We start from the raw sequence: 25,870 nt of genomic DNA, 5'->3' as shown, positions 1-25,870 counted from the left end.
GCTGCTTGAGTGGACAGGGAGCTCCAGAGGGGCCTGAAGAGCAAGGGCAGGGGGGACAGGCCCTCCGTCTCGGGAAGCCCACCCTCATGGCTGAGTCTCAGCACTGTACGTGGGCTGGATGAGACCTGGCGCGGCTTTATCTGCCAGTTCTCTGGGGCAAAGAAGGGGCCAGCTTCCTGGTTAAGGCCCTCCCGGGTCTCCCTGACCATCTCTGCCACTCGGGCTCCCTCAGGTGCAAGGACGGGTCCCGTATCCTCACACGAGGGAACTGCCAGCATCCTAACCCTGCTCCGTCACAACCTGGGGCAGTGGCCGCCACCAGCATCCTTGAGGGCCTCCACACCCCGCGACAGAGCCCCCGGCTCTCCCCGGACGGGCTTCCTCCAGGTCATAGAGCCGGGAGGGAACACTGCTGGAGCCCGTCCACCTCTCTGCCTCCTGGACTTGCAGGTAGGTAAGGACACCCCCAAGGGACATGCTCTCAACACATCCTCAGTGCACGGGCCAAGGACCAGGCAACCCTGGGGGGCCATACTCAAGGGCTCCTGAGTACCTGAGTCATCCAACCACGGCCGCTACAGAGAGGCCGGGGGAGGAAGCATGAGTGCTGCCGCAAGGAAGACACAGATGCCCCGGTCCCTTGGAGAGGACAGGACCAAGAGAGGCTCTGCAGGACACCAAAGCCTGACAGTCTACAAAACAAGCACCACTTACAACTCCCGGGAGAAAAGAAGTAAACATTCCTTTTGAATATATATGATTTACAACAATAAGACAAACAACCCAATTAAAAAATGATAAGGACCCAAATAAACATTCCTCTAAAGACACACAAATAGCCAACAAGCACATGAAAAGATGCTCAACATCACGAACTGTAAGGAACTCAAGTCAAAACCATAATGAGATATCACTCCACAGTTACTATGATGGCAAAAGTGAAAAGGACAATAGGAAGTCTTGATGAGGATGTGGAGAAACTGGGAACTACATACACAGCTGACAGGAATGTAAAATGGTGCCGCCACTTCAAAATGCAGTCCAGCAGTTCCTCAAATGATGAAACGTGGAGTCACCACACAGCCCAGCAACTCTATTCCTATGTAAACGCCCCCAAAGAGCTGAAAACCTTCTTGTTCACGTGAAAACTTCCCATGACTATCCACAACTGGACTATTCACAACAAGCCAAAAGGTAGAAACAACCCAAATGTCCATCACTGGACACATGGATAAACAAAATGTGGTCCAGCCACACAGCGGAATATTACTCAGCCTTGAAAAGGAATGAAGTACTAACACAGGCTACAAGCAGGGTGAATCCTGAAAACACCTGCTCAGTTAAAGAATTCAGACACAACAGTCTGTATTATTCCCTCACATGACGTGACCAGAATAAGCAAAACCGAGACGAAAACAGATCAGTGGTTACCAGGGCTTGGGGTAAGGCAACTGGGTGGTGTGGGGTCTGTTTTGGGCTGATGGAAATGTTCTGTAATGAGATGGTGGTGGTCACTGCACAACGCTGTGAATGTACGAAAAACCAATGAACGGTACACTTTCAAGTTGTATACAGACACACATATTCACTTTAGAGAATATATTCTCTCACACTGAAGATAAAAATAGTTCTTTCAAACTTTAAGTTTGAGGTGCTGTCATTTGAATCCTGGACAATTTAAAATACATTTAATGACCCTTCTACCCATTAACTGTAACTGATGTGTTGTGGTGAGTTAAAACAAGCAGCAGGGAGAAAAAGGCAGGCAATTACATACAGAAAAACGTCAGCTGAGGATAACCCTGCGTAGATACGGAAAGCATGGAGTGACGCTTGCAGAGCTCAGTCAGAAAAAGTTAGAAGAGCCCAGAAGACGCTTAGTAAAATGCACAGATCACTGATCTGTAATCAGAAGAATCAAGCATTTCTTATACTTCTTTAGGGATTCCTACGTCAGATTGTTTTATTAATAATTTTTAAAATAAGCTAAGAAAGAAGAATGGTCTGCACTCCCTCTCAAAACTGATTCTAGACCAGGCACGGGGGCGGGCTGGCACCCTCCTCCTGAAATAGAGCCACTCAGGTGACACCTTCCTCCTGGGCCGCTGGGTCCCACTCTGTGCATAAGCAGACGGTGCTCGGAGAACAGGGACGCAGGCAGAACGCCGACAGGAGGATGCCGGCGAGAGCTGAGGTGTTAACAGAAATCACCTCCCCTCCTCACTCCCCTGGCAAGCCCCCAGCTCAAGCGGGATGTGCTTTCTCCCCGGATGTGTTTTCCAGTCAGTGGGCCCAAAGGGCAAGTCTGGATGGCAAGGCACTCAGAGCTGAAAGAAGGTCCCAGGTGTGGGGGCCAGTCAATCAGCACAGGGCCTCCAATACACCCAGCTCGCCTGCCCCTGAGCTGCTGCTAAAGATGCCTGGTGGTGACCAGCACATCCCTAAAGCTTCGCAATTATGTAAACGTGGAGAAATCCCCACCTGGCTGACAGAAGGTCTGAGGCTCCCTGGATCCACAAAGCCATTCCTTCCCTGCTCAGTCCAATCACTTCTGAGTTAAGAAGCCATTTGCTATCTGAAGAATCTGCACCAGGAGTTTGCGTCCTAGTGGCAAGAAGGACTTGATTTCCTATCGAATTGTATTTTTATGCTCCAAACGACTATGTAAGAGATTTGGTCTCAAAGGGTATAGACCGGCCACCGTTGATGCCGGAGCAAGCAGCGGCCTGGAGAGAGGGTGGCCGCCCTTCCTGCCCTGGATCAGAGCGATTCCAGCAGCAGCTCTAGCCACTCGGCCACCTGGGGATGCTGCAGTCGGCCTGCCGCTTTCCTCCACAGAGAAAACCAGGACCACGAATGAGCGGGCACCCCGGGTCAGCGACGGTGACCTGCCCCAGGCCCAGGATCCACTGAGGATGCGCGCGGCTGGCCTGGGCCCCTGTTCCCCCAGGGATGGTCCAGAGGGCTCCCCTACGTGGGCTCTGCTGCAGGAAAGCGCAGCTCCGCGGAGCCGACTTTGAAAAAATCACAACACCCTGGCCAGTCTCAGTGGACAGCTTCAGGCTCTCAGATCGTGAGGGCACATCGCAAAGAGAAAGGGTCTGGGGTCGGCGTGGGCCGGACCTCTGACCGGGGCGCCTGGCCCGGCCGGCGGCGGGGCGGACGCGGAGGCCTGGTTGCTGCCGCGGGGCAGGCTGTGCGTCAGACCCGCACGCCTCCCGTCTCGGGCGGGGTACGGCCGCCCCGGGCCGCAGCCGCCCCCATCCTCACGCCCGCCCCGCCCATCAGGCCGAGACCCAGTTACCCGCGGACACCCGGCTCCGCGCAGGGGACCCTCGATCCAGGCCGCGTGGCCCGCGCGCCCCCGTGCGGCCAGCCCGCCCCGCCGCTCCCGGGAACGCGCGCCAACAAACGCAGACACAGTGGCGCGAGCCCGGGGCCAGGAACCCCAGCAGCGGGCACGGGTGGGTCCCCACGTGCCTGAGGCTGTTGTCAGATCAACAGAGCGAGCAGCTACTGGTCAGAGTGTCACACCCCACCACTCCCCAGAAGCTTAACAGGGGGACAAAGGAGAGTCAAGGTCAGCTCCTGGCACCCTTGGGCCAGGTCACTAAACACAGAGACAAGCAAACAAGCCCCCAAGCACAGTGGGGTCGGTGTCTGGAGTTGCTACAGTATTTTACCTAAAATAGCCAGTTTTCAACAAAGTATGGCAAGTGGCCCATACAGAGAAGAAAAAAAAGGAAACTACTTTTTAAGAGACAGAAGAACCATTAGACTTGGCAGAAAAGACTTCAAAGCAGTCCGTAAACGTTCCATTAAAAAAACATTAAAGGGAACCACACATAAAGAATAGAAGGAAAGGCTTCCCTGGTGGTTCAGTGGATAAGAACTGGCCTGCCAATGCATAGGACACAGGTTCGATCCCTGATCAGGGAAGATCCCACATGCCACAAAGCAACTAAGCTGGCACACCACAACTACCGAGTCTGCGCTTCACAACTAGACAAGCCACCGCAGTGTGAAGCCTGCACACAACAACGAAAAACCTGTGCAGCCACAAATAAATGAATGTTTCATAAAACAGAATTAAAGGAAGTACACTGACAATGTCTTACCAAATAGAGAATATCAATAGAGAGGCAGAAATGACTAAAAAGAACCAAATGAAAATTCTGGAATTGCAAAGTCCAGAAACTGAGGTCAAAAGACACAATCTTGGTGCACAACAGCAGAGCTGAGCTGGCAGAAGAACCAGCCAACTTGAGGGCAGGTTGATAAAGATCATGCAGTGAGAATGAGAAGACAGAATTCCGAAAACTGAACAAGACCTCAGAGACACAAGGGACAGCAGTCAGTGCACAAGTATGTGACGTGTACCTGGGAGGAGAGGAGGGGAGAAAGGAGAGGAAAACAGCCAGAGGCATGATGACTGAAAACGCCCAGGTATGATGAAAACATCAGTCTACACACCCAAGCAGCTTAACAAATCCCAAAAAGGATAACGCGAAGGGATCCACACCCTCACATATCACAGTCAACTTGCTGAATGCCAAAGGAGAAACCCTTGAAATCAGCAAGAGAAGGACGTCCCTGGCAGTGCAGTGGTAGACTCCACACTCTCACTGCCGAGGGCTCAGGTTCACTCCCTGATCGGGGAACCAGGATCCCGTAAGTCATATGGCATGGCTGAAAGAGCAATTAGCAAGAGAAAATGAAAAACACACTCGAGATGCAGCAAAAACAAACAAACCAACCAACCCTGTCAACCAAAATTCTTACATTCAGCAAAACACTTTTTTTGCTGGCCATACAGCTTATGGGATCTTAGTTCCTTGATTAAGGACTGAACCCAGGCTCCAGGCCCTAGGCCGTGAGAGCAGAGTCCTAACCACTGGACCACCAGGGAATTCCGCAAAACATTTTTTAAAAAGGGCAAAACAAGGACATTTCCAGATAAAAAAAGATCTGGGAGAATTTCTTGTTAGCAGACCCATCTTATAGGGAATACTAAAAATAAATTATTCATTCTGAAAGAAAGGACCTCAGGCAGTAATTATAAACCACTTGAGAAACACAGAAAGTATAGGTAATAGTGATCATGTAGGTAAAAGGCAGTAAAAGTGCATATTTCTTCTCTTTTAATTGATTAAAAAATCAAGTTAGTATAAATTTAAAGTAGATTTTGGTAAGATGCACATCATAAGCTTTGGTGTTTGAGTCAAACACGAAGCAAATAACATAACGTGATACAATGTAGTATACTATTATATATATATATATATATTTGAGGCTTACTAAAGGAATTAAAATATTACACTCAAAGTGTTCACTTAATACAAAAGAAAGTAACAAAGAAGGAACTGGTGGAGGTTAGGATAGATGGGAGGACACAAAGCAGAAAGTGAAATGACGAGTGTAAATTCAAACACAGTGACGTGAAATGTGAGTGAAGTAAACAATCTAATCAAAGGCCAGAACAGCCAGAATGAATTTTTTTAAAATATCCATTATATGCTTTCTATGGAGAAGGCAATGGCAACCCACTCCAGTGTTCTTGCCTGGAGAATCCCAGGGACGGGGGAGCCTGGTGGGCTACCGTCTATGAGGTCGCAGAGAGTCAGACACGACTGAAGCGACTTAGCAGCAGCAGCAGCGTATACTTTCTGCAGGAGACATACTTTAGATTCAAAGATATAAAAAATAAGTCAAAAGCACAATGGAAAAAGATATACCATACAAACAGCAATCACAGGAGATCTACAGTGGCTATACTATCAGAAAAAAACAGACTTTAAAACAAAACGATCACTGGAAATAAAGGAAAATTTTATGATGATAAAAGGGCCAATCTATCATTAAGATAAACCTATACACATACACACCTAACAACAGTGCCCCAAAATATAAAAAGCAAAAACTGACAGAGGTGAAAAGAGAAACAAATAAGGTAGTTGGAGATTTCAATACACATTTCTAGTAACTGACGTAACAACTAGGCAGAGGACTAAGGAAAGAAGGGAGCTGACAACACTACGAAACCTAACCAGACGCTCCTCCACCCAACCTGATGAGTAGAACATACATCATTCACAAGCGCACAGGGAACGCTCTCCAGGAGAGACTATTGGCCAAGCCATCAAACAAGCCTCAATTTAAAATGACTGGAATGATAACAAAATATTTTCTCCAACTACAATGGTTTAAACCAGAAATCAGTGCACGGATGCTATGTGTGCAGGCTAAGCCGCTTCAGCGGCGTCCAGCTCTCTGCAGCTCTATGAGCTACAGCCCGCCAGGCTCCTCTGCCCATGGGATTCTCCAGGCAAGAACACTGCAGTGGGTTGCCACGCTCTTCTCCAGGGGATCTTCCCAACCCAGGGACCAAACTGGCATCTCTTAGGTCTCCTTCATTGGCAGGTATGTTCTTTATCACTAGTGCCACCTGGGAAACTCCTAGAAATCAATAATAGAAGGAAATTTGGGGGATTCATTAATATATGTGGAAATTAACACACTCGTAAGTAACAAATGAGTTAAAGAAGAAATCCTGAAGGAAATGTAAAAACATTTTAAGGCCAATGAAAACATACCAAAACTTACAGGATGCAGTGAATGCATTACTTACAAAGAAATTATGATCATAAAAGTTATATTAAAAAAGAAGATCAACTATATGTCAATAAAAAAAGAAGGACTATCTCAAATCCATAAATTAACCTTACAGCTTAACAAACTAAAAAAAAAAAAAAAAAAAACTAAACCCAAAACAAGCAGAAGGAAAGAGATAATAAACACTAAAGTGGAAATAAACTAGGGACTAGAAAACAATAGAGAAATATCAACAAAACCAAAGGTTGCCTCTTTGAAAAAAATCAATTAAATGCACGAACGTTTAGCTGCAAGAAACAAAACAAGATGGAGAGAGAGAGGAGACTCGAGTTACCAATGTCAAGAGTTAAAGAGAGATCATTACCACTAACTTTACAGAAATAAAAAAGATTATAAAAACAATATATGCCAACAAATAACAGATTAATTGGACAAATTCCAAGAAAGAATTTCTCTTGAAACTAACTCAGGAAGAAACAGAAAGTAAGAACAGATTTACAAGTAAAGACTGAATTAGTCCTTTTAAACTTTCCACAGAAAGCGTAAGCCCAGATTGGTTTCACTGTCTGATCCCACCAAACACGCAAAAGAACTGATAAACGTGAAGCAACTGCTGAAGAAGCCCCCGGGTCTGTTGCACTGTACAGCGAGTACAGTCGTACCCAGCAGACTTGCCAGGAGACTCAAAGTGATCATCCAACCAGCAGACTTGCCAGGAGATGAAAAGTGACTGTCCAACCATTAAAAAAAATGGTAAAGATGTAATGTGATAGAGGTATTCACTACCACTACTTGGCTATTACATCACAGTATGTAAATGTGTCAACATGTACCTTTAATTTACCTGTCAAACATATTTCAATTAAAACACTTTTAATTAATAAATAATTAATAGCAATTATTCACAAATTCTTTTAAAAAATAGAAGAGGAAGAACGCTTCCCATTTCCAACTGACCAGTTCTGTCCTGATACTAAAACCAATTATCATATGAAGAAGGGGGAAAAAAAGGAACCCAAGCAACCTAATACTAGCAAACAAAATCTAATAACTTATAAAAATGATTATAAATCATGATCAGATGAGATTCATCCCAAGAATGCAAGGTTGGTTCAACATACAAAACTCCATCAACATAATGTACTGTAATTAGTAGAATAAATGACCAAAACCACATGATCACCTCAACAGACACAAAAGGCATTTGACAAACTCAAATATCTTCTCACGATGAAAACAAACTCAGAATAGAAGGGCACTTGCTTAACCTAATATAGGGCTTCTTTATAAAATCCGTAGCCAACACCATACTCAATATCGAGAAGGAAATGCTCTCTCACTATGACCAGTAACCAGACAAGCACATCTACTCTCCTACTTCTGGGCACAGTAATTAGGCAAGAAAAGAAATAAAAAGTTTCCAGATTGGAGAAGAAGGAGTAAAACTCTCTATCTGTGGATGACATAATCTTGCATATAGAAAAGCCTCAACTATCCATTAAAAAGCTATTAGAATGAATGAGTTCAGCAAAGCTGCAGGTCCCAAGATCGATATGTGAGAATCAATTCCATTTCTACAAAGTAACAATGAACAATCCAAAGTGAAAATTAAGAAAACAACACCATTTACCATAAAATCAAAAATAAAATACTTTGGAATAAGCTTAACACACGGAATTCCAAAACTTGTGTTCAGATCACGTCTTTCTTTTTACCTCTCTGCATCCTCCCCCCATTAACACACACAGAAAATGGGTAGGTTTCTAGTGGTTACTTCATGCTTGAAAACAGCAGGCTGTGTTAGTTAGCTGGCTGGAGACGCAGCCACGCGGGGTGGGTGATGCCCATGCAAGGAGAGGATGCGGCACGGGTGGGAGTGGAGACAGAGACAGACAGAGCTAGAGCAGGGAGCGGCCCCCGCGCTCCAGGGGTGGCGCATGCTGCGTGGTACATACCCAGAAAGGACTGCCCGGGGGGGACTCTGACTTCTCCATCTTTATTATCTGCAGCTACATTTAAAAAGAGAAAGAGAGAGAAAACAGAAAGGAAGAAGAGACAAAAACAGACCGGTTTTAACACTGGTAAGTCCTTGTTGCATTTCTTTAAAAAAAAAAAAAATTGGAACAGAAGACAAGCTTTTGGTTTCTGTGCATTAGGAAATCCGCTTTGTGAACTATTTTTCTCCAAACCTGTTCTCTTTCAAAATAAGTCCCCGGGACAGAGGGGAAAATGACACGTCACCAAATCTCACTTAATTTCTAGGGTCGGAGGTGCTGACGAGACACAGCAGACCCTACTTCCCCTTTCCCCCAGAAACTCATCTGGACACAAACCCTGGCTGCAAGACAGCTGTCCCAGGGTCCAGACTCTTCAGAGCAAAGCTGTTTCCCGAGGGCACTTAACACAACACCCACTGTGAGCAGACATCTAGTTCAGCATGTGAACCTGCTCGCTTGGACATCACATCAAGTCAGGGAACAGGGCTGGCAGCTGCCCCCAGCGGTGGCCCAGGAAGGACCACTGCCAGCCACCTTGCCTTCCCACCCACTCCCGCCCCACCTGAGACTTCCCTAGACTGGGCCACCCCAGGACAACGGACTGACTAGAGGCCCTGAAGACCACCAGAGCTCCTCCAGGGGGTTTCCACCTGCAAGTGGAGCTGAGGATGGCGGTCAGGCACCAAGGTCAGAAGCAAAGGCAGGAGCAAAGGTCATGGGTCTGCACTAGGCAATGGAAACTACCCCAAACTGGAAATTTTTCAAGTAATCAGCTAAAAGCAAATACCAGCCTTTCTGCCTAGACCCGGGGACAGCTGATACTGCTCAGGGAAGAGCTGGGGGGATAGAGGGGGTGGTTCATAAACCAACAGGAACTACTGTCTCCTCTCCTTACCCCTCCTCCCTTCCAAACCCCTTTCTGCACCTTCTGGGTTCTGAGTCCCCAGAGTTGGTCCGATTCTCCCAGATTTTTGCTTCTGTCTTTGATTTAGACCAAGTTCACCATTAATGGGCACCTCCTCTAAAGATCAAAGTACCAAAAGAGGGAAGGGGGGTAGGCTACAGGACAGGGCGTTCCACTCAGCCACTTATGGGCTTGGGCGCAAAGCTGCCCTTCTCTCTCCCGGCTTGATCCCGCTGAGCTGACAAGCAGAGCTTCACACCTGCCCAGCAGAACCATCGGGCGTGGCCAGGTGGAGGGCTTGGGGTCAGCCAGACACACACCCTGGTCAGGGCAGCCAGCAGCAAGCTGGGTGGGAAGGTCACATCCTGTGCATAGCGTCAAGCGACCTGAGGTTTTTCGGTTGGAAAGCAACATGATCAGATCTATGTTTTAGAAAAACACCTTCATGTAGGACAGATGGAGGAAAGGGCGCTCTGAAGCCGAGAGACACTGGCAATGTTTTGTGATCACGTGCCCCCAAGATCTGTACTGAAGACACACCAGGCACCAAGCTTCAGAAATGACTGCAACGCTTCCAGACCACATTGCCCTCAGAGCCTGCGCTCCCCACTAGGAGGAGGGCCCCTGCTCCCTTGACTCAGGGTGGGCCTGAGGTGCAGGTCGGCAGAAGCAACGCTGTGTGATTTCCAAGACCAGATCTTTAAAAAGATGCAGTGTCCACCCGGTTCTTCCCAGACACTCCCGATGAAACATGACTCCACAGTGTGAGGAAGGCCAGTTCTCATGAGAAGCCCACGTGGGAGCGTTCCAGCAGAGCACAGCTGAGGTCCAGCTGACAGCCAGCACCACGTAGACACACGAGTGAGGAGCTAAGAGAGAAACAGAGAGAGAGGGAGAGAGGGTGGGAGAGGCAAAGAGAGAGAGAGATCCAGAACCAGAGGAAGACACGGGGAGGACAGACAGAGGCAAGAGACAGTGAGAGAGCAAACGGCCCAAACTGCAGAGTCTGGGGTGAAAATGTCCTTTCCTGTCCCCAAATTTGGGGCCCACCTGTCGAGCAGCCACAGAGACAGGAGCCAGAGACGACAAAGCAGAAGTTTCAGCGGGGCTGAGACAGGATAGTCAGCTCTGGGGCGGCCAGAGGACAGGACGGTGCTTGACAGACAAGAGGCAGCTCTGCAAATGCCCCGGGGCACTCTGGTCCTCAACACAGTTTGAGACTCACTGCTGGGGGCGCCTTGGAGAGACGACGTGGGGGCTACGTGTGGGAGGGGGAGGAGGTGGACAACGGCTGCAGCGGAGAGGTAGGGGGCCCAGGGCCCACGAGGAGGTGTGTTCATGGTGGTCCAGCAACACAAGAACAGAAGACCCTAGGTCAGCACTGGGCAGTGGGCTGGACCGAAGCAGGATTGTACCCTGAGGTCCAAGAACACAAAGGAGCCCCTGAAAATGCAGAAGAGTCTGTGGATAAGCATCCTCCTGGGAAGGGGGATCCTCAGCTTTCATTCTCGGGATGGTACGCGATTCTCCCCACCCAACATTTTCTTCCAGCTGGACTAAGCTATAACTACATACCATAAAAAATTCACACTTCGAGTGTGTTTAGAACATTCTCAGAGTCCTGCCACCACCACTACTACAGAACTCTAGGGCTTTCATCAGCTCACAAGGAACCCTGTCCTCTTCCGCAGTCAGCCCACCCCCTCTACCTCCCAGCCAGTTCCACCAGAGTGCTGAGACTTGGGGCAAATCTCAACTGAATTCACTCAGGTATCTGGCTGGTGGCCCACTCACTGGGAGGCACTCGCTGTTTCTAGTGACTGCAGGACACAGGCATCTGGCAGGAGGGACGTGTGACCCTGAGGACCCTATTTAAACAACTCAGCAGCCTCGCTGTTGGCACGACCTCAAGATGGCACCCGCCGGGAGCTGAGAGGCAAGCAAGCTGAGAACGGCACTCTGCCTCCTGGAAACTTCCCTGCCCCACCCACTGGGGCCCCGAAGAACCCCAATCCAACAGCCGTCCCAGGGGCCCGGACTGGGGCCTCCAAGGCCAGGTCTGGGGCAGGAAACTGGACAGCGAGCTCAGAGCATCTTGTCACAGCAAGGGGACCTCCATGCCAGGGGCAAGAGCCAGCAGCAGAGGGTCTGAGGCGGGCAGCTGACCACAGGGGCAGGGGACTTCTGCCACGTGGATCATGGGGTGAAGTAAAACAAACACACTCACCACTGCAAAGCGCTGGGAACTGATTTTGAAAAGTAAATATAAAGAAATATGGAAATCACCCCTGAATTGGAAGGACTGATGCTGAACCTCCAATACTTGGCCACCTGATGTGAAGAGCCGATTTGTTAGAAAAGACCCTGATGCTGAGAAAGACTGAGGGCAGGAGAAGGGGACGACGGAGGATGAGATGGTTGGACGGCATCACCGACTCAATGGACGTGACTTTGAGCAAACTCTGGGAGGTAGTGAAGGACAGGAGGGCCTGTCATGCTGCAGTCCATGGGGTCGCAGAGTCGGACCTGACTTAGTGACTGAACAACAAGTGAACATTCACCTGCCTCTCCTTTGTAAATCAAACTGTTGAAAGGCTGATCAGCACCCACGGGGAAGTACCTCTAGAGGCACAGGGACAGTAGAGTGGGGTGCTGGGCGGCCGGGACAGACTGTCGGGTCTGGGCCCTGGGCCCCCGTGGCCACCCTCCAGAGAGGCCAGCTGCCAGGGGTGCCTCCTGGAGGAAGAGCACAACAGTCCTGCAGAATCAAAAGGGTGGACCTGGATCAAATCACCTTGCAGAATGTTCTTCACAGGGCAGCCCACACAGCCCTGGTTCAGCAGCCTGATTCTGTGCAGATTCTGCAGCCCTGACCCTCCAAGTGCTGCTGCTGGTCCGCTGACCCCGTGCTGGGCACGAAGTGTACAACGTAGAACAAACAACAGACAGGTTCCAAGGACAAAGGGGATTTAGGGAGAACTATAGATTAAAAGGGCTTCCCAGGTGGCACTAGTGGTAAAGAACCCACCTGTCGATGCAGGAGATATAAGAGACAGGGGTTCGATCCCTAGGTCGGGAAGATCCCCTGGAGGAGGGCATGGCAACCCACTCCAGTATCCTGGCCTGGAGAATCCCATGGACAGAGGAGCCTGGCGGGTTACCGTCCATGAGGTCACAGAGTCAGTCATGACTGAAGGGACTGAGCATGCACCCCCATATAGATTAAGAAGACAAATTACAACAACAAGAAGACACCGACCAATCACAGTGTATGGCCCATAACCAGATCTTGATCTAAGGAAACAACCTGGCCAAACAGTTAGGAAACACAAGAGACGGTTGGAAACTCACACAGACGGTGGTTTGATAATAAGGAAGAGCTGACGTCTCATGGAATGATGATATTGTGTCATGCTTTCTTAAAGTCTTATCTTTTAGAGACACGCTACAGACCATCTACAAATGGCCTGTATCGAGGATTTGCTTCAGAAACGGCAGGAAGAGGATGTGCATGGGCTCTGGAAAATGGTCGGAGGCTGTCACGGCCCCACACAGAGCACCATATGCTGCTCTCCCACTTCTGCATGTTTGAAATTCTCCACAATAAACAGTGAAAAAGGAAAACACAGCACTGTCAAGACAGACGCCACCCTCCACTCCCGGTTCACATTAAACAGCAGGTTTATATTAGCATCTCCAGCTGATTTCTCCCTGAAACACGTGGCCTCCGTGCATGCCGCCCCATCTTGGACATCCTGAAAGGGGAACCCACCCCCCTGGTTCCTGCCTCCACTGCACACAAGGGCACTGAAAAGCTTCTGTGAATGAGAGGTTTTAAAACATTTGATCCTAATTTTGAAACTGATCCCAATCTTGTGATGTTGGAGACTGAAGAAGAAAAACTTGGGGAAAAACACCACAATGTTCTAAACAGTGGCCTCTGGGCAGTGGGATGGAGACTTTCGTGCTGTGTCCTGTCTCCCCCAAAATGTCTACTGAGCAGGTGTCACTCATCAGATAACAAATTAGATATTTTTCTAAGTAACCTGCTTTTTCTCCTTAATACCACTAATGTTTCTTTAATTGTAACTTTCAAGTTGAATGGGTGACCTTCAGAACTGAAAACTTTTATAAAAGATGGCTGGAAAACATTCAAGCTTTTTTGCAGGCTGCCTGACCATCCTATAGCTGAAGTTGGGCTCCTCAGACTCTCCTCCTGAGTTATTTTAACGTGCATGGTCAGTTCCCCTGGAAGTCTGCCTCCTGGGGCCGGAGGCACCCTCACAGCCCTAGCTGACACATTCCGGAAGCGGAAGCTGGCCACCTGCCAGATGGAGGGGGCCAAAGGGGTGGGGAAAGCACAGGACAGAGGCCCATGGGCTGCAGAGCTTCCCAACCCAAACCACTTGGCGTTTTCACAGCCTGCTTCTGGCAGATGAGACGAAATAAACCCACACACTCATTAAAGGCTTCCCTAGGAGGACGCAGAGACTTAAGTATCTCTTAAACAGTGCACACAAAAATATGTAAATCACCCTAGATTCGAGTACTGAATTCTCAAACTCTTGGCTGGTGTGGGCAAAGGTGAGGAGACGGCCCTCCCTGAGGCTGCGCTGGGCCCAGGGGTCAGGAGCCACAGCCCTCCCCTCCCCCAGAGCCGAGGGCGCCCGCTAGCACACCGGCCAACGCCCGCGAGCAGCCATTAGGTGTTAAATTCTGAGTTCACTGCACGACGCGGGGGCCCCGCGCCTGCTGTCATCATGGCTCACATGGCTTCTAACAAGGTCACTGCTGCGGAACCCGAGGCTCAGGGCGCTGAGCCTCCAGGGCACCAACGTCTCCCCAGGCCTTCCCCTACCCGGTGAGGACGGACGCGCTGACCACGCACATGGCCCACTCCGCGGTTGGCCATGAGATCCTGCACCCCTTATAGGCGAGGTTCAAGGGGCACATATCACAGATGCCCTTGTCTCAGAGGAAACTAAGCTGCAGCTCCTCCCTAGTGAGGGATCCGCGATACAGGAGCCCTGCTTCCTGGGCACCAGCAGCAGCATGGTCAGCACCACCTCGGATGAGCGTTCCCAAGTCACAGCGGGGAGTGACTGATGGGGAGAAGCAGCAGAAACAGGCAGTGCTGATCACCTTTACAGCCTAAGCGACACTCAGCGGTCCAGGCTACTCACTGGAGCTGGAGGCCGACCCATTTTCTACACAGACTCACACTAAAAGCAGAAGCTATACAAGAGGAAATGATTCGCTCAAAGTGAAAGAAAATAACCATCAGGAAAAAGAAAACGAGTAGGGCAGGAGCACAGTCCACAGGAGTCCCAGAACTAAACAAACTCCGGAGAATACACTTCCCTAAGCAGCAACTAAGACTATGCACACACAGCCTCGGACGAACTCAAAGCGAGAACTGTCTTAGAGTCAGTCATTAGACAAAGAAGTGCAGCACTGAACCCCCTGCAGAGAGAAGCCCACCAGCCCACTTGGTCAAACACAGAACATCTGCTTGGAATGATCACTGTCAAAGGAAAAGGCAAAATCAGGAGCAGTATCTTCCATTTTCTAAGCTGCCAAAAAATGCACGTGGGTTGAGCACGGGATTCGCCAACCTGAACTCATGGACCCTGTGTACCCATCCAAAGCCCACAGAGCATGACGCCAGGTGAATGTTTAACAAGGTACATAACTGATCCCAGTTGACTCAGGAGGAAGACAAAAACGGAGAGGCTGTGTTAAGAGCACAAGCCACACACAAGTTCAGAGATAAACCGCCTCCGCAGGGAAGGTCTGCCTCCGGCCTGGTCAAGCCAGAAACAGACCAGCAGTACCACCTCCTGCCCGATGAGGGTCCAGTGTGACCACGGCCACAGCCAAGGGCACATTAAGGAGAGCTGATCACTTGCCCAAGTCCCAGCTCCATGGACATGTTGTCGAGTCAGTCACTGATGGAGAACACGGCTGCCGTGACAGACGCCAGCGCCACTTGGTGAGACCGCGACTGCCTGGGCAGCCCAGTCTCTCCCCGGGAGCTCCGGCTGAGTGCCACTCCTGGAGTCACTGGGCTTTCTCCCCGAAGCTGCTGGTTGGTTACCCACCTGAAAAGACCCGGCGTTTCAGGTTCAGCTCATTGGCCACGCGGACCTCGGTGCAGAGCTTCAGCATGAGCAGCATGGTCAGGATCATGACGACGCTCTGCCAGAGCAGTGGTGACTCGAAGCGCCTCCCGAACCTGTGGGGGACATGCCGTGGCATCAGGGAGGCACCAGGCAGAGCGCCGTGTGCTGGTCAGACAGCGCCGGGGTGGGAGGGCCTGGACCAGTCCTGGACAGCCATACCCGGGTCTCCACAAACGCCTGGGATCATGTGCAGGAGTGAGACATGCCGCATACCCCTCCCCAGGAATCGCTGGGGCCTTCCCAAGGCCTCGGACTGACTGTGAGCGGGCCTCCTGCCACTGCCCACCCCCCAAAAGCCCAGCCAGGCATCCATCACCCTCCTGCAGAGACGCTGCTGCCGCCAGTGAGACGCCCAGGCTCCAGATCACCTGCCTCCCCAGGAAGGTGCATCCTAGGGTTGGGACCAAGAGCAGCCCCGCCCCCTGCCTGAAGAGAAGGGCCAGTCAGGCCAGCACAGTCGGAAGTGTGAGCAGAGCAGGGCACCAGGCCCCTACCCTTCACAAGGGAAGAGGTGAAGTCAGCGAGGGCATGGGTGCAGGCCTGGCAGACCCCCACTGAAGCCCCATGTCCCCCTCTTCTCCCAGCCCCAGCCTGCCCAGCTATAGGACCCCAGGCCTTCCTGCTGACTTTTGTGTTGAGCATTTTACCACCTTGGCCAAAAATTCCTGAAGGCCAGAGCCACAGTCCAGTGACCAGCACCAGTGGGCCCATTAGAAGACCCCAGTCCCCAAGGGGTGATCACAGCACTGCCCTCCCCATATCAGCTGGGGGTCTCAAACATGGCCACCAGAACCAGGGGGCTGGGACATTTGATCCAGCCCACTGCAAGCCTGCAAACCTGTCACCCCAAGGTGAGGCCTGGGCACAGCGCCCTGCAAGCCCAGGCCCCAGTCTTACTTGGCTTTTCTGGGGCAGAGTCCACTGGGAGCAGTTTCCCAAACCTGAGCTGGTACCAACTGTCAGAGTCGGGAGGCCCTGGATGGCCCTCCACCTGACCCTGAAACCAGGCGACAGGCAGACAGTGGCCCACCTCCCCGGCCCCTCCCTCACACCCATCCCTTCAAGGAGGCGGTCACCGAGAGCTGCCGCTGCTGCGGCCACCCACGTGCTTCTGCACAGGCTGCTCCGGCCACCACGCTGCCCTGGCCCTCGTGCTGTGACCCGCCACCTCTGGGCTTCGTCTCTTCTGTGAAGTGCAGACCCTCAAGCCCTATGGCCGTTTGAGGACATTTCTAGCCAATTCTAGGAACTAGCCCCCACTGGTTACCTAGCTGACCCCAGGGGCTGACAGACCCATAGATAATCCAGAAGAGGAGACACAGAAGCGTCTGTATCGGGCTGGGGGCACTGGAGCAGGTGGGCATCACAGTAAACACTTCTATTTAGTTACAAGACTGAAGACATGGGATTTGGGCCATTGTATAATAAATGCCACTTCCATTTTCTTTAATTGTTCAACAGAAACAATGAGTGACTAGAAGAACTGGGGAAAAGATGAAGGTTTGTGCTTCACCTTATACCACACACCAAAACATCAAATCTAGGTGAATTCAATATTTACAGTAAAGAGAGAGATTTCTAGTGAAGTAAGTGTGGTGGCAGAGATGAATATTTAACTGCTTTTAGGGTGAAGACAAGCTAAACAAGACACAAAATCTCAAAAAGCTCAACTTCCCACAAAAGATATACAAGTGACAAAACAAATAAAATTCAACATCATTAGTAATTTTTAAAAGCTCATTAAAATAGACCCTATGTTGTACTCATCAGGTGGGTTAAACTTCTCCATTTAACCCTTACAGTCTGTGCTGGCACGTTGTCAGAGAGCCCTTTCTCCCCTCCTGCTTTGACACTGAAGTTGGCACAGCCTCTCATGCAGATGATGGGAGAGCCCGGCTCAGGGGAGCTGGTCCATGCACATCCCCCCAGGGTGCAGCACACACCTGTCATTCCCAGGGAGACACACACTGCAGAAAACGTGCAAAGTTTCACAGGGCTTGAGAAAAGTTTCCACCAGGAACACCTCTGATGCGCCTTCAAAGCCCCAGAGAAAAGCTCAAGTGGAAGAGGAGCTGGGTATCTATCTCCTGCTCCCACCAGGACCGCCTGCTGCCTAAGTAGCAGCTTGCCACTACCCCTCTGATACAGTGTCCAGGAGTCTCGGATACAATTTTACTACATCTCCAATACAATGTCACCACACCTCTGGTACAGTGTTACAATCTCTCTGATCAGACAGGGGTGTGGCTGGAGAACTAGCTCCCAGATAAATCAGGCCCTGGGTCAGAGGCCCTGCAGCACCATCCCTGCGCCCCGGGTCTCTCCCTCCCTTCTCTGCAAATATCACTCAGTCCTCCTGGCTTCTGACAACACAAATGCCAAGTCCTGTCCATTAGCACTGTGCATGATCTGCTGAATGCTGGTTCTGCAAAAGGATGGAAAGAATCATAAGAATGAAAGCATTAGAGTCTCGTGACTTTCAGAAACCTGGGGTTTATGTAGCTTGGTCAGCCTCCAACAGGCCTGCAGAGCCACTCACATGCCGCATGCTAGAAATTTCCCAGGGGCTTCCCAGGCAGATAAGAGTTTCTAGGACTGCCTTCCCGGCAAGCTCTAGGGAACTACACTCTTTACTTCCTCTATGTCCACCACTGTTCTTACACTGACCCAGCTCCGTCCCACCCGGAGCCCCTGGCCTGAGCTCTGTCCCTCGGCACCACCCAGAACCCATGTATGTGTGTCTGTATGTTCCACACAGCGTTGCTGCTAAAGTTTTAACCCTACAGCATCCACCCAGGGTCTGGCTCATGGGAAACCCTCAGAAACCTGTTAAATGAAATGGGCTGCTAACCTATGAAGCCTGGAGGGGACTCTGTTAATCTATGAAGCCTAGAGAGGACCCAGGAGTAGGTGCTTTGGAGGCTCCAGAGAAAGGAAGGAAACAGGTGACAGGCAAGGTCCCTCAGAGCAGAGGGACCTTAGGACCAGGTGGGCAGAGACGCACACACTCATTACAAGTTGTAGGCGAAGCCTAGCCTGTCTGCTGAGCTTAACCACACGAACTACAATGTACTGCCAGGTGCGAAGTACAGGGAAAGCACATTCCCAGGTGAAAGGGACGCTGGAGCAGAGACCAGTGCCCCTTGCCAGCCCTCCCTTCTTCCCATAGGATCTCACAGACTTCTGGGATCCTGGCTGAAGGCAATCCTGTGTGTTCACAGGGCAGCCATTGAACCCCTGAAGCGACACAGGCCAGTTGAGGCAGCTCAATCCTCCTCTGTTTGAAGGAGACCTGCCCCTGCCTAAAGGAAGTACGGCTCCCAAGCTGGGGGACCTTGGCTGGGCTGAGCCTGGGCTGGAGCGTCAGCATGACAGCGGTCCGGGGCCCTGCTTCTGTGTCCCTCAGACCCAGCGGCAAGCAGCCGAGAGAGGGAAAGGGGGGAGTCTTGCTGCAGTGAGAGAGTGCTGCCCTCAGCCAAGCAGAAAGGAAGAGTCTTCAAAATGCAGTTTTTCAACAGATGCCAAACAAGTTAAAAGATAAGTGACCTCTGAAGTCACTTATCTGAAGGAGTGACCCTCCTTCAGAAGTAGATGGCCCAAAGGCAGGGCTCATGGTCTGAAAAATTCTCCTGGAAGAAGGGGTCACTCACCATCTCACATTTTAAAACCCCACACTGAGCAAAAACACAGTGAGTGCCCAAGGGCTGCCTGGGGCCAGGCGGTCCAGAGGGCGAAGGAGCTGAGAATTTCTGTACTCCGGGGACTCACTCCCTGATGACCGACCAAAACTCATCGAACTACACATGCGAGATTGCGCTTTTCTTTCATGTAAATCCTACCTCAGTAAGGCTGACTTAAAATTAATCAGAAGGAAAGCTTGATTTCTCCAACAGTGACCCGAAAGTCAACAGGAGCCAGAAGCAGCACTCGGACGCCAGGTTGGTACTACACGCCCTTACCGCCTGCGCTGACAGAGGGCCTGGGACTCTCCCGCAGGAAGGACAGTCCCGGGTTTTCCCCAAATCAGGAGGCTGGGAGACCTCTTCTCATTTCCTCTGAAAATGTACCTTCCCAGTTACATCTGGCTTCAACAGCTGTTAAAATAACACCCTACTCCTTACCAGAATGCAAATGCCAGTAAGAGCAACCTGACTGGGAGGAGCAAGAAGAGACACTCCCTTAAGTACTAGCCAGAAAGTTGACTTACTATTAAAAAAAACCAACATAAAACCCCACACACAACAGAGAAGGCAGGAAAGGCGGCCCTTCAAGGCAGACGCCGGGAGCACTGCTTCCTGTCCAGCTCAGACGCCCCTCCTGACAGCTTTCACTGGGCCAGTGCCTTGTTCTTCCTGCAGCCCGCCCTCGGTCACTGGTGTTCATGAACTCCCTTCCTTTTCTCTCCACTGCCCCCAGATGGCACGCAAATGCCTGAAGGCAGGGACCCAGTCCTAGACGCAGCCCCACAGAGAAGGCCCTGGGTGTCTTGTGACGGTGGGAGCCACACGAAATGAAAACGCAGGTCTGAGACTATGCGATTCTCTCCATTCCTACCATTTTCCCTGGGAAACAGTCTCATCGTTTCACAGCTGCTTCCCAGGAAGTAGACACTTCCACCCACTGGCCTCACGCAGACAAGAGAAGGCCATCTGCGCGGGGCACCCCACCTACCAGAAGAGTATCCGTAAGATATTGGCCACCAGGAGCACCAGACACACGTAGGTGGAGAAGCCCTCGGCGTTCTGAGTCCGCCGGATGTCCCGGTACTGCGGGATGTATGGCACCACGCCTCCGAAGACCATGGCACCAGCTGCGCCCCAGGAAACCAGCTGGTGCAGCGGGACCAGAAGCCAGCCCAAGCCTTCCGCTTCCATGCCGCTCGCCCGGCGGCCCGCCGGCTGACTGACGTCCACCCGGCCCGCGCGCCCTCCGCGCTCCCGGGCTCGCGGCGCGCGCTGTCACCCCCACGTGCCGCCGCCGCCCGGGACCATCCTCCGCCGCGGGCCTGGAGAGAGGAAAAGAAGTAAGGACTCAGCCGGGCCGCCTCGCCCAGAGGAGCCGCGCCCCGCGCACGGCCCGAGGCCCAGGACGCGCCCAGGGCGCACCGCCGGCTCGCGCGCGCGGCGCGACCCCTCCTCGGGCGCGCACCCCGGGCTCCGCGGGAGAGCCGAGGCGCCGGCCGCCAGCCTGCGGCCGGCGGGGGGACCTGCCGCCGGGGTGCGGGCTCGGGTCCCGGGGCGGGAGTCGCACAGCCTGGGGCTCAGAGGGCCAGGAGAGGGCGGCCCGGCCCAGGCGCACGCGCCGCCGGGGCCGCCCCGCACCCCAGCCGCAGGCCGGGCAGCCTCGGCGCTGCAGCCGCGCCCACGTGCTCCGCGGACCCCTGCCGGCTCACCCCTGCGGCCGGATCCCCGCAGTCTGTCCTCTGTCAGTCTGTCCGTCCGCGCAGCGGGCCCCGCCTCTGAGTGACGTCACAATGCGTAGCCCCGCCCATACCAGGCGGCGGGGCCGTCTCCGCGGGGTCCTAGTGCGAGCCGGAAAGCCGGCCAGGTGGGGCGGGACCCGGGCGAAGTCAGGGGTCGGCCAGGTCAGGAAACAGTTGCCTGGCAAAGACACTTCTGGGCCACGGGCTCACGCGGCCCGGCTGCGCCTGTTCTGTAGCGAGTGGCCGCGTAGACCGGGTCCTGTCGCCGCCCCAAGGGTCAGCGCGAGGCCTGGGGGAGAAATCAAAGTGTGTTTTGAGCAGGCAAAAGAAAGAATCTTTCAAAAATCTATCTTGTTTCAACTTCTAAACAACCGGCAGTAGGACATTGAGCTTGGTCCAAGTTTGAGAAGATGAAGACCCTTTCTACCTGTGGGAGGCTTGAGCCACTTCCGCTTTTCTGTTTTCTTAAGTCTCTTCATTCTGCAGATTTGACCACTTGTTCGCACAAAAAACCCCTGGAAGGCTTTTTTTTTTTTTTTTTTTTTCAGGTTGCTGACAGTTATTACAGGGCTGAGTCTAGGCAGCCTCCTGGCGTGGCTCTTTTGTACAGCCAGCTCTGAGAACCACTGTTTCAAAATTCACAACGTACACAGGAAGTCTTCATGATTCAGGTTAATTGCTTCTGGGAAAGGCACTTGCTATAAATGGGGCCAGCATTGTATAATAAATAATTAGTGGGTTAGAAAATAGTGCTTATGTTGCAGTAAAAATAGACGTTAAGGGATTTCCCTGGTGGTCTAATGGCTAAGACTCTACACTCCCAACGCATAAGGCCTGGGTTCAATCCTTGGCCAGGGAACTAGATCCCACATGGCGCAACTAAGACCTGGCACAGCAAAATAAGTAAAGGAAATATTTTTAAAAAAATAATTTAAAATTATGATATATTGCAACAGCCAATAAAAGGAAGCAAAAAAAAATCTATGCTCAAAATCTGTGTATCCGTTGACATATTTAAAATGGATAACCAACAAGGACCTTTTATATGCCACATGGAACTCTGCTTGATGTTATGTGGCAGCCTGGATGGGAAGGGAGTTTGGGGGAGAACAGGTATATGTATAGCTGAGTCTCTTCACTGTTCACCTGAAACTATCACATTGTTAATCACTATATGCCAGTATAAAATAGGAAGTTTTTAAAAATCTGTATATTCAAATAAGTACCCTGAAAGAACTCTTCTTTTATTACAGAATTTTTAAGTGAGAATTTCAAACATACACAAGAGTAGAGATAGTAGCAGTGAACTCCATGTATCCATCACCCAGCATCAATAACTATAAAAGAGCTCTTTTAATGAATATAACATAAAAACCAGCACAGCTAATTGGCAGCATTTCTTCCTTTCTAGCAATGATGGTGCATCTTAAAATCAGCAGCATCTTAGATTGAAGGCCTTAGAAATTAAGCCATTCACATGGACTCAGAGGGGCCTCTGGCCGCTTCCGCTGGCATTCATGCTTCAGAGGATAGAACTTCCTCTTACATTCAGTTCAGTTCGTTCAGTCGCTCAGTAGTGTCTGACTCTTTTCAACCCAATGGACTGCAGCATGCCAGGCTTCCCTGTCCATCACCAACTCCCTGATCTTGCTCAAACTCATGTCCATCCAGTTGGTGATGCCATCCAACCATCTCATCCTCTGTCGTCCCCCTCTTCTGCCTTCAGTCTTTTCCAGCATCAGGATCTTTTCCAGTGAGTCAGTTCTTTGCATCACATGGCCAAAGTACTGGAGCTTCAGCTTCAACATCAGTCCTTCCAATGCATATTCAGGACTGATTTCCTTTCGGATTGACTGGCTTGATCTCCTTGCAGTCCAAAGGACTCTCAAGAGTCTTCCCCAACACCGCAGTTCAAAAGCATCAATTCTTCAGCGCTCAGCTTTCTTTGTGGTCCAACGCTCACATCCATACATGACTAATGGAAAAACCATAGTTTTGACTCTATAGACCTTTGTCGGCAAAGTAATGTCTCTGCTTTTTAATATGAGGTCTAGGTTAGTCATAACTTTTCTTCCAAGGAGTAAGCATCTTTTAATTTCATGGCTGCAGTCACCATCTGCAGTGATTTTGGAGCCCAAGAAAATAAAGTCTGTCACTGTTTCCTTTGTTTCCCCATCTATTTGCCATGAAGTGATGGGACCAGCTGCCATGATCATCTTTTTTTGAATGTTAAGTTTTAAGCCAGCTTTTTCACTCTCCTCTTTCAGTTTCATCAAGAGGCTCTTTAGTTCCTCTTTGCTTCCTGGCATAAGGGTGGTGTCATCTGCATATCTGAGGTTATTGACATTTCTCCTGGCAATCTTGATTCCAGCTTGTGCTTCATCCAGTGTGGCATTTCGCATGAGGTACTCTGCATATAAGTTAAATAAGCAGGGTGACAGTATACAGCCTTGATGTATTCCTTTCCAAATTTGGAACCAGTCTGTTGTTCCATGTCTGGTTCTAACTGTTGCTTCTAGACCTGCATACAGATTTCTCAGGAGGCAGGTCAGGTGGTCTGGTATTACCATCTCTTGAAGACTTTTCCAGTTTGTTGTGATCCACACAGTCAAAGGCTTTAGTGTAATCAATGAAGTAGAAGTAGATGTTTACCTGAAATTTTGTTGTTTGTTCTATGATCCAGAAGATGTTAGCAACTTGATCTCTGGTTCCCTCCCTTTTCTAAATCCAGCTTGAACATCTGGAAGTTCTTGGTTCACATGCTGTTGAAGCCTGGCTTGGAGAATTTTGAACATCACTTTACTAGTGTGTGAGAAGAGTACAATTGTGTGGTAGTTTGAACATTCTTTGGCATTGCCTTTCTTTGGGATTGGAATGAAAACTGACCTTTTCCAGTCCTGTGGCCACTGCTGAGTTTTCCAAATTTGCTGGCATATTGAGTGCAGCACTTTCACAGCATCGTCTTTCAGGATTTGAAATAGCTCAACTGGAATTCCATCACCTCCACTAGCTTTGTTCATAGTGATGCTTTCTAAGGCCCACTTGACTTCACATTCCAGGATGTCTGGCTCTAGATGAGTGATCACACCATCATGATTATCTGGGTCATGAAGCTCTTTTTTGTACAGTTCTTCTGTGTATTCTTGCTACCTCTTCTTAATATCTTCTGCTTCTGTTAGGTCCATACCATTTCTGTCCTTTATTGTGCCCATCTTTGCATGAACTATTCCCTTGGAATCTCTGATTTTCTTGAAGAGATCTCTAGTCCTTCTATTCTATTGTTTTCCTCTGTGTCTTTGTACTGATCACTGAGGAAGGCTTTCTTATCTCTCCTTGCTATTCTTTGGAACTCTGCATTCAGATGGATATATCTTTCCCTTTCTCCTTTGCCTTTTGCTTGTCTTCTTTTCTCAGCTATTTGTAAGACTTCCTCAGATGACCATTTTGCCTTTTTGCATTTCTTCTTCTTGGGGATGGTTTTGATCACTGCCTTCTATACAATGTTATGAACCTCTGTCCATAGTTCCTCAGGCACTAATCCCTCAAGATCTAATCCCTTGAATCTATTTGTCATTTCCACTGTATAACTGTAAGGGATTTGATTTAGATCATATCTGAATGGCCTAGTGGTTTTCCTTACTTTCTTCAATTTGAGTCTGAATTTGGTAATAAGGAGTTCATGATCTGAGCCACAGTCAGCTCCCGGTCTTGTTTTTGCTGACTGTATAGAGCTTCTCCATCTTTGGCTGCAAAGAATATAATCAATCTGATTTCAGTATTGACCAACTGGTGATGTCCATGTGTAGAGTCATCTCTTGTGTTGGAAGAGGGTGTTTGCTATGACCAGTGAGTTGTCTTGGCAAAACTCTCCTAGCCTTTGCCCTGCTTCATTTTGTACTCCAAGGCCAAACTTGCCTGTCACTCCAGGTATCTCTTGATTTCCTACTTTTGCATTCCAGTCCCTATGATAAAAAGGACATCTTTTTTTGGTGTTAGTTCCAGAAGGTCTTTTGCAGGTCTTCATAGAACCTTTCAGCTTTGGCTTCTTCAGCCTTAGTGGTGGGGTCACATCGGTCACACCAATGTTCTCATCTCTCAGAGTTAAAATTCTAGCTTTAGATTTAAAGTTATGTTTTATGTTTAGCTGCTGCTCTTGTGGTCTGTGTCTGATTCCACTGTGTACTTCTTGTGAGTGAAAGTGTTAGTCGCTCAGTCATCCAACTCTTTGTGACCCCATGGATTGTAGCCCACCAGGCTCCTCTGTCAGTGGAATTGTCCAGGCAAGAATACTGGAGTAGATAGCCATTCCCTTCTCCAGGGGCTCTCCCTGACCCAGGGATCGAACCTAGGTCTCCTGCATTGCAGGTAGGTTCCTTACCACTGAGCAACCAGGGAAGCCCTGTGTACTTCTTAACCAGACTCTGTTTTCTTCCTCAGCCTGTCTTTGCACCAGTGAAGCATCGTCTAGTTTCTGCGGCTTCGCAGCACACTTGAATACTCTCCTGTTGTAGATTTGCGAGATCAGCTTCATTAGAGAATTTTTCCCCTGAACCTAGTTCCTGGGATTTAACATCCTTAACAAAATGAGTTTTTGTTGAGTGATTCTCATTTCCATATTAATAAATTTGTGTTCCACAAAGGCAGAACCAAGAATTTGACCCCTTCTTAAGGCATGTAGGTGCTAGATAGAGAATGACAGGTCCCATTTCTCCAGTAGAGATTGGATTCTCAGGGTTATCAGAGAGTTTCTGAG

General features: G+C 50.1%; 1 protein-coding gene across 2 annotated transcripts in view; it reads right to left on the bottom strand.

Moving 5' to 3' along the window:
* The window catches only part of SLC66A2 (solute carrier family 66 member 2), a 42,527-nt gene extending 21,121 nt beyond the window's left edge, over nt 1–21,406 (bottom strand). Inside the window, exons 1-4 of one of the 2 annotated variants that reach the window (XM_069568977.1) lie at nt 21,088–21,174; nt 20,367–20,700; nt 15,615–15,748; nt 8,568–8,621 (exon numbers count right to left, since the gene is read on the bottom strand). In XM_069568977.1, coding sequence (XP_069425078.1) covers nt 8,568–8,621; nt 15,615–15,748; nt 20,367–20,569 — 391 coding nt within the window. In that variant the 5' untranslated portion in view covers nt 20,570–20,700; nt 21,088–21,174. Of the gene's footprint in view, nt 1–8,567; nt 8,622–15,614; nt 15,749–20,366; nt 20,701–21,087 lie in introns of both variants that reach the window. The other variant, XM_069568978.1, reaches the window with a different exon arrangement.
* Nucleotides 21,407–25,870: the final 4,464 nt, after the last annotated feature.

The sequence above is a fragment of the Ovis canadensis genome, chromosome 23, assembly GCF_042477335.2.
Source record: "Ovis canadensis isolate MfBH-ARS-UI-01 breed Bighorn chromosome 23, ARS-UI_OviCan_v2, whole genome shotgun sequence".
Taxonomy (NCBI): domain Eukaryota; kingdom Metazoa; phylum Chordata; class Mammalia; order Artiodactyla; family Bovidae; genus Ovis; species Ovis canadensis.
Note: the sequence above shows the minus strand (reverse complement) of the source record. Positions and strands in the feature narration are given on the sequence as shown.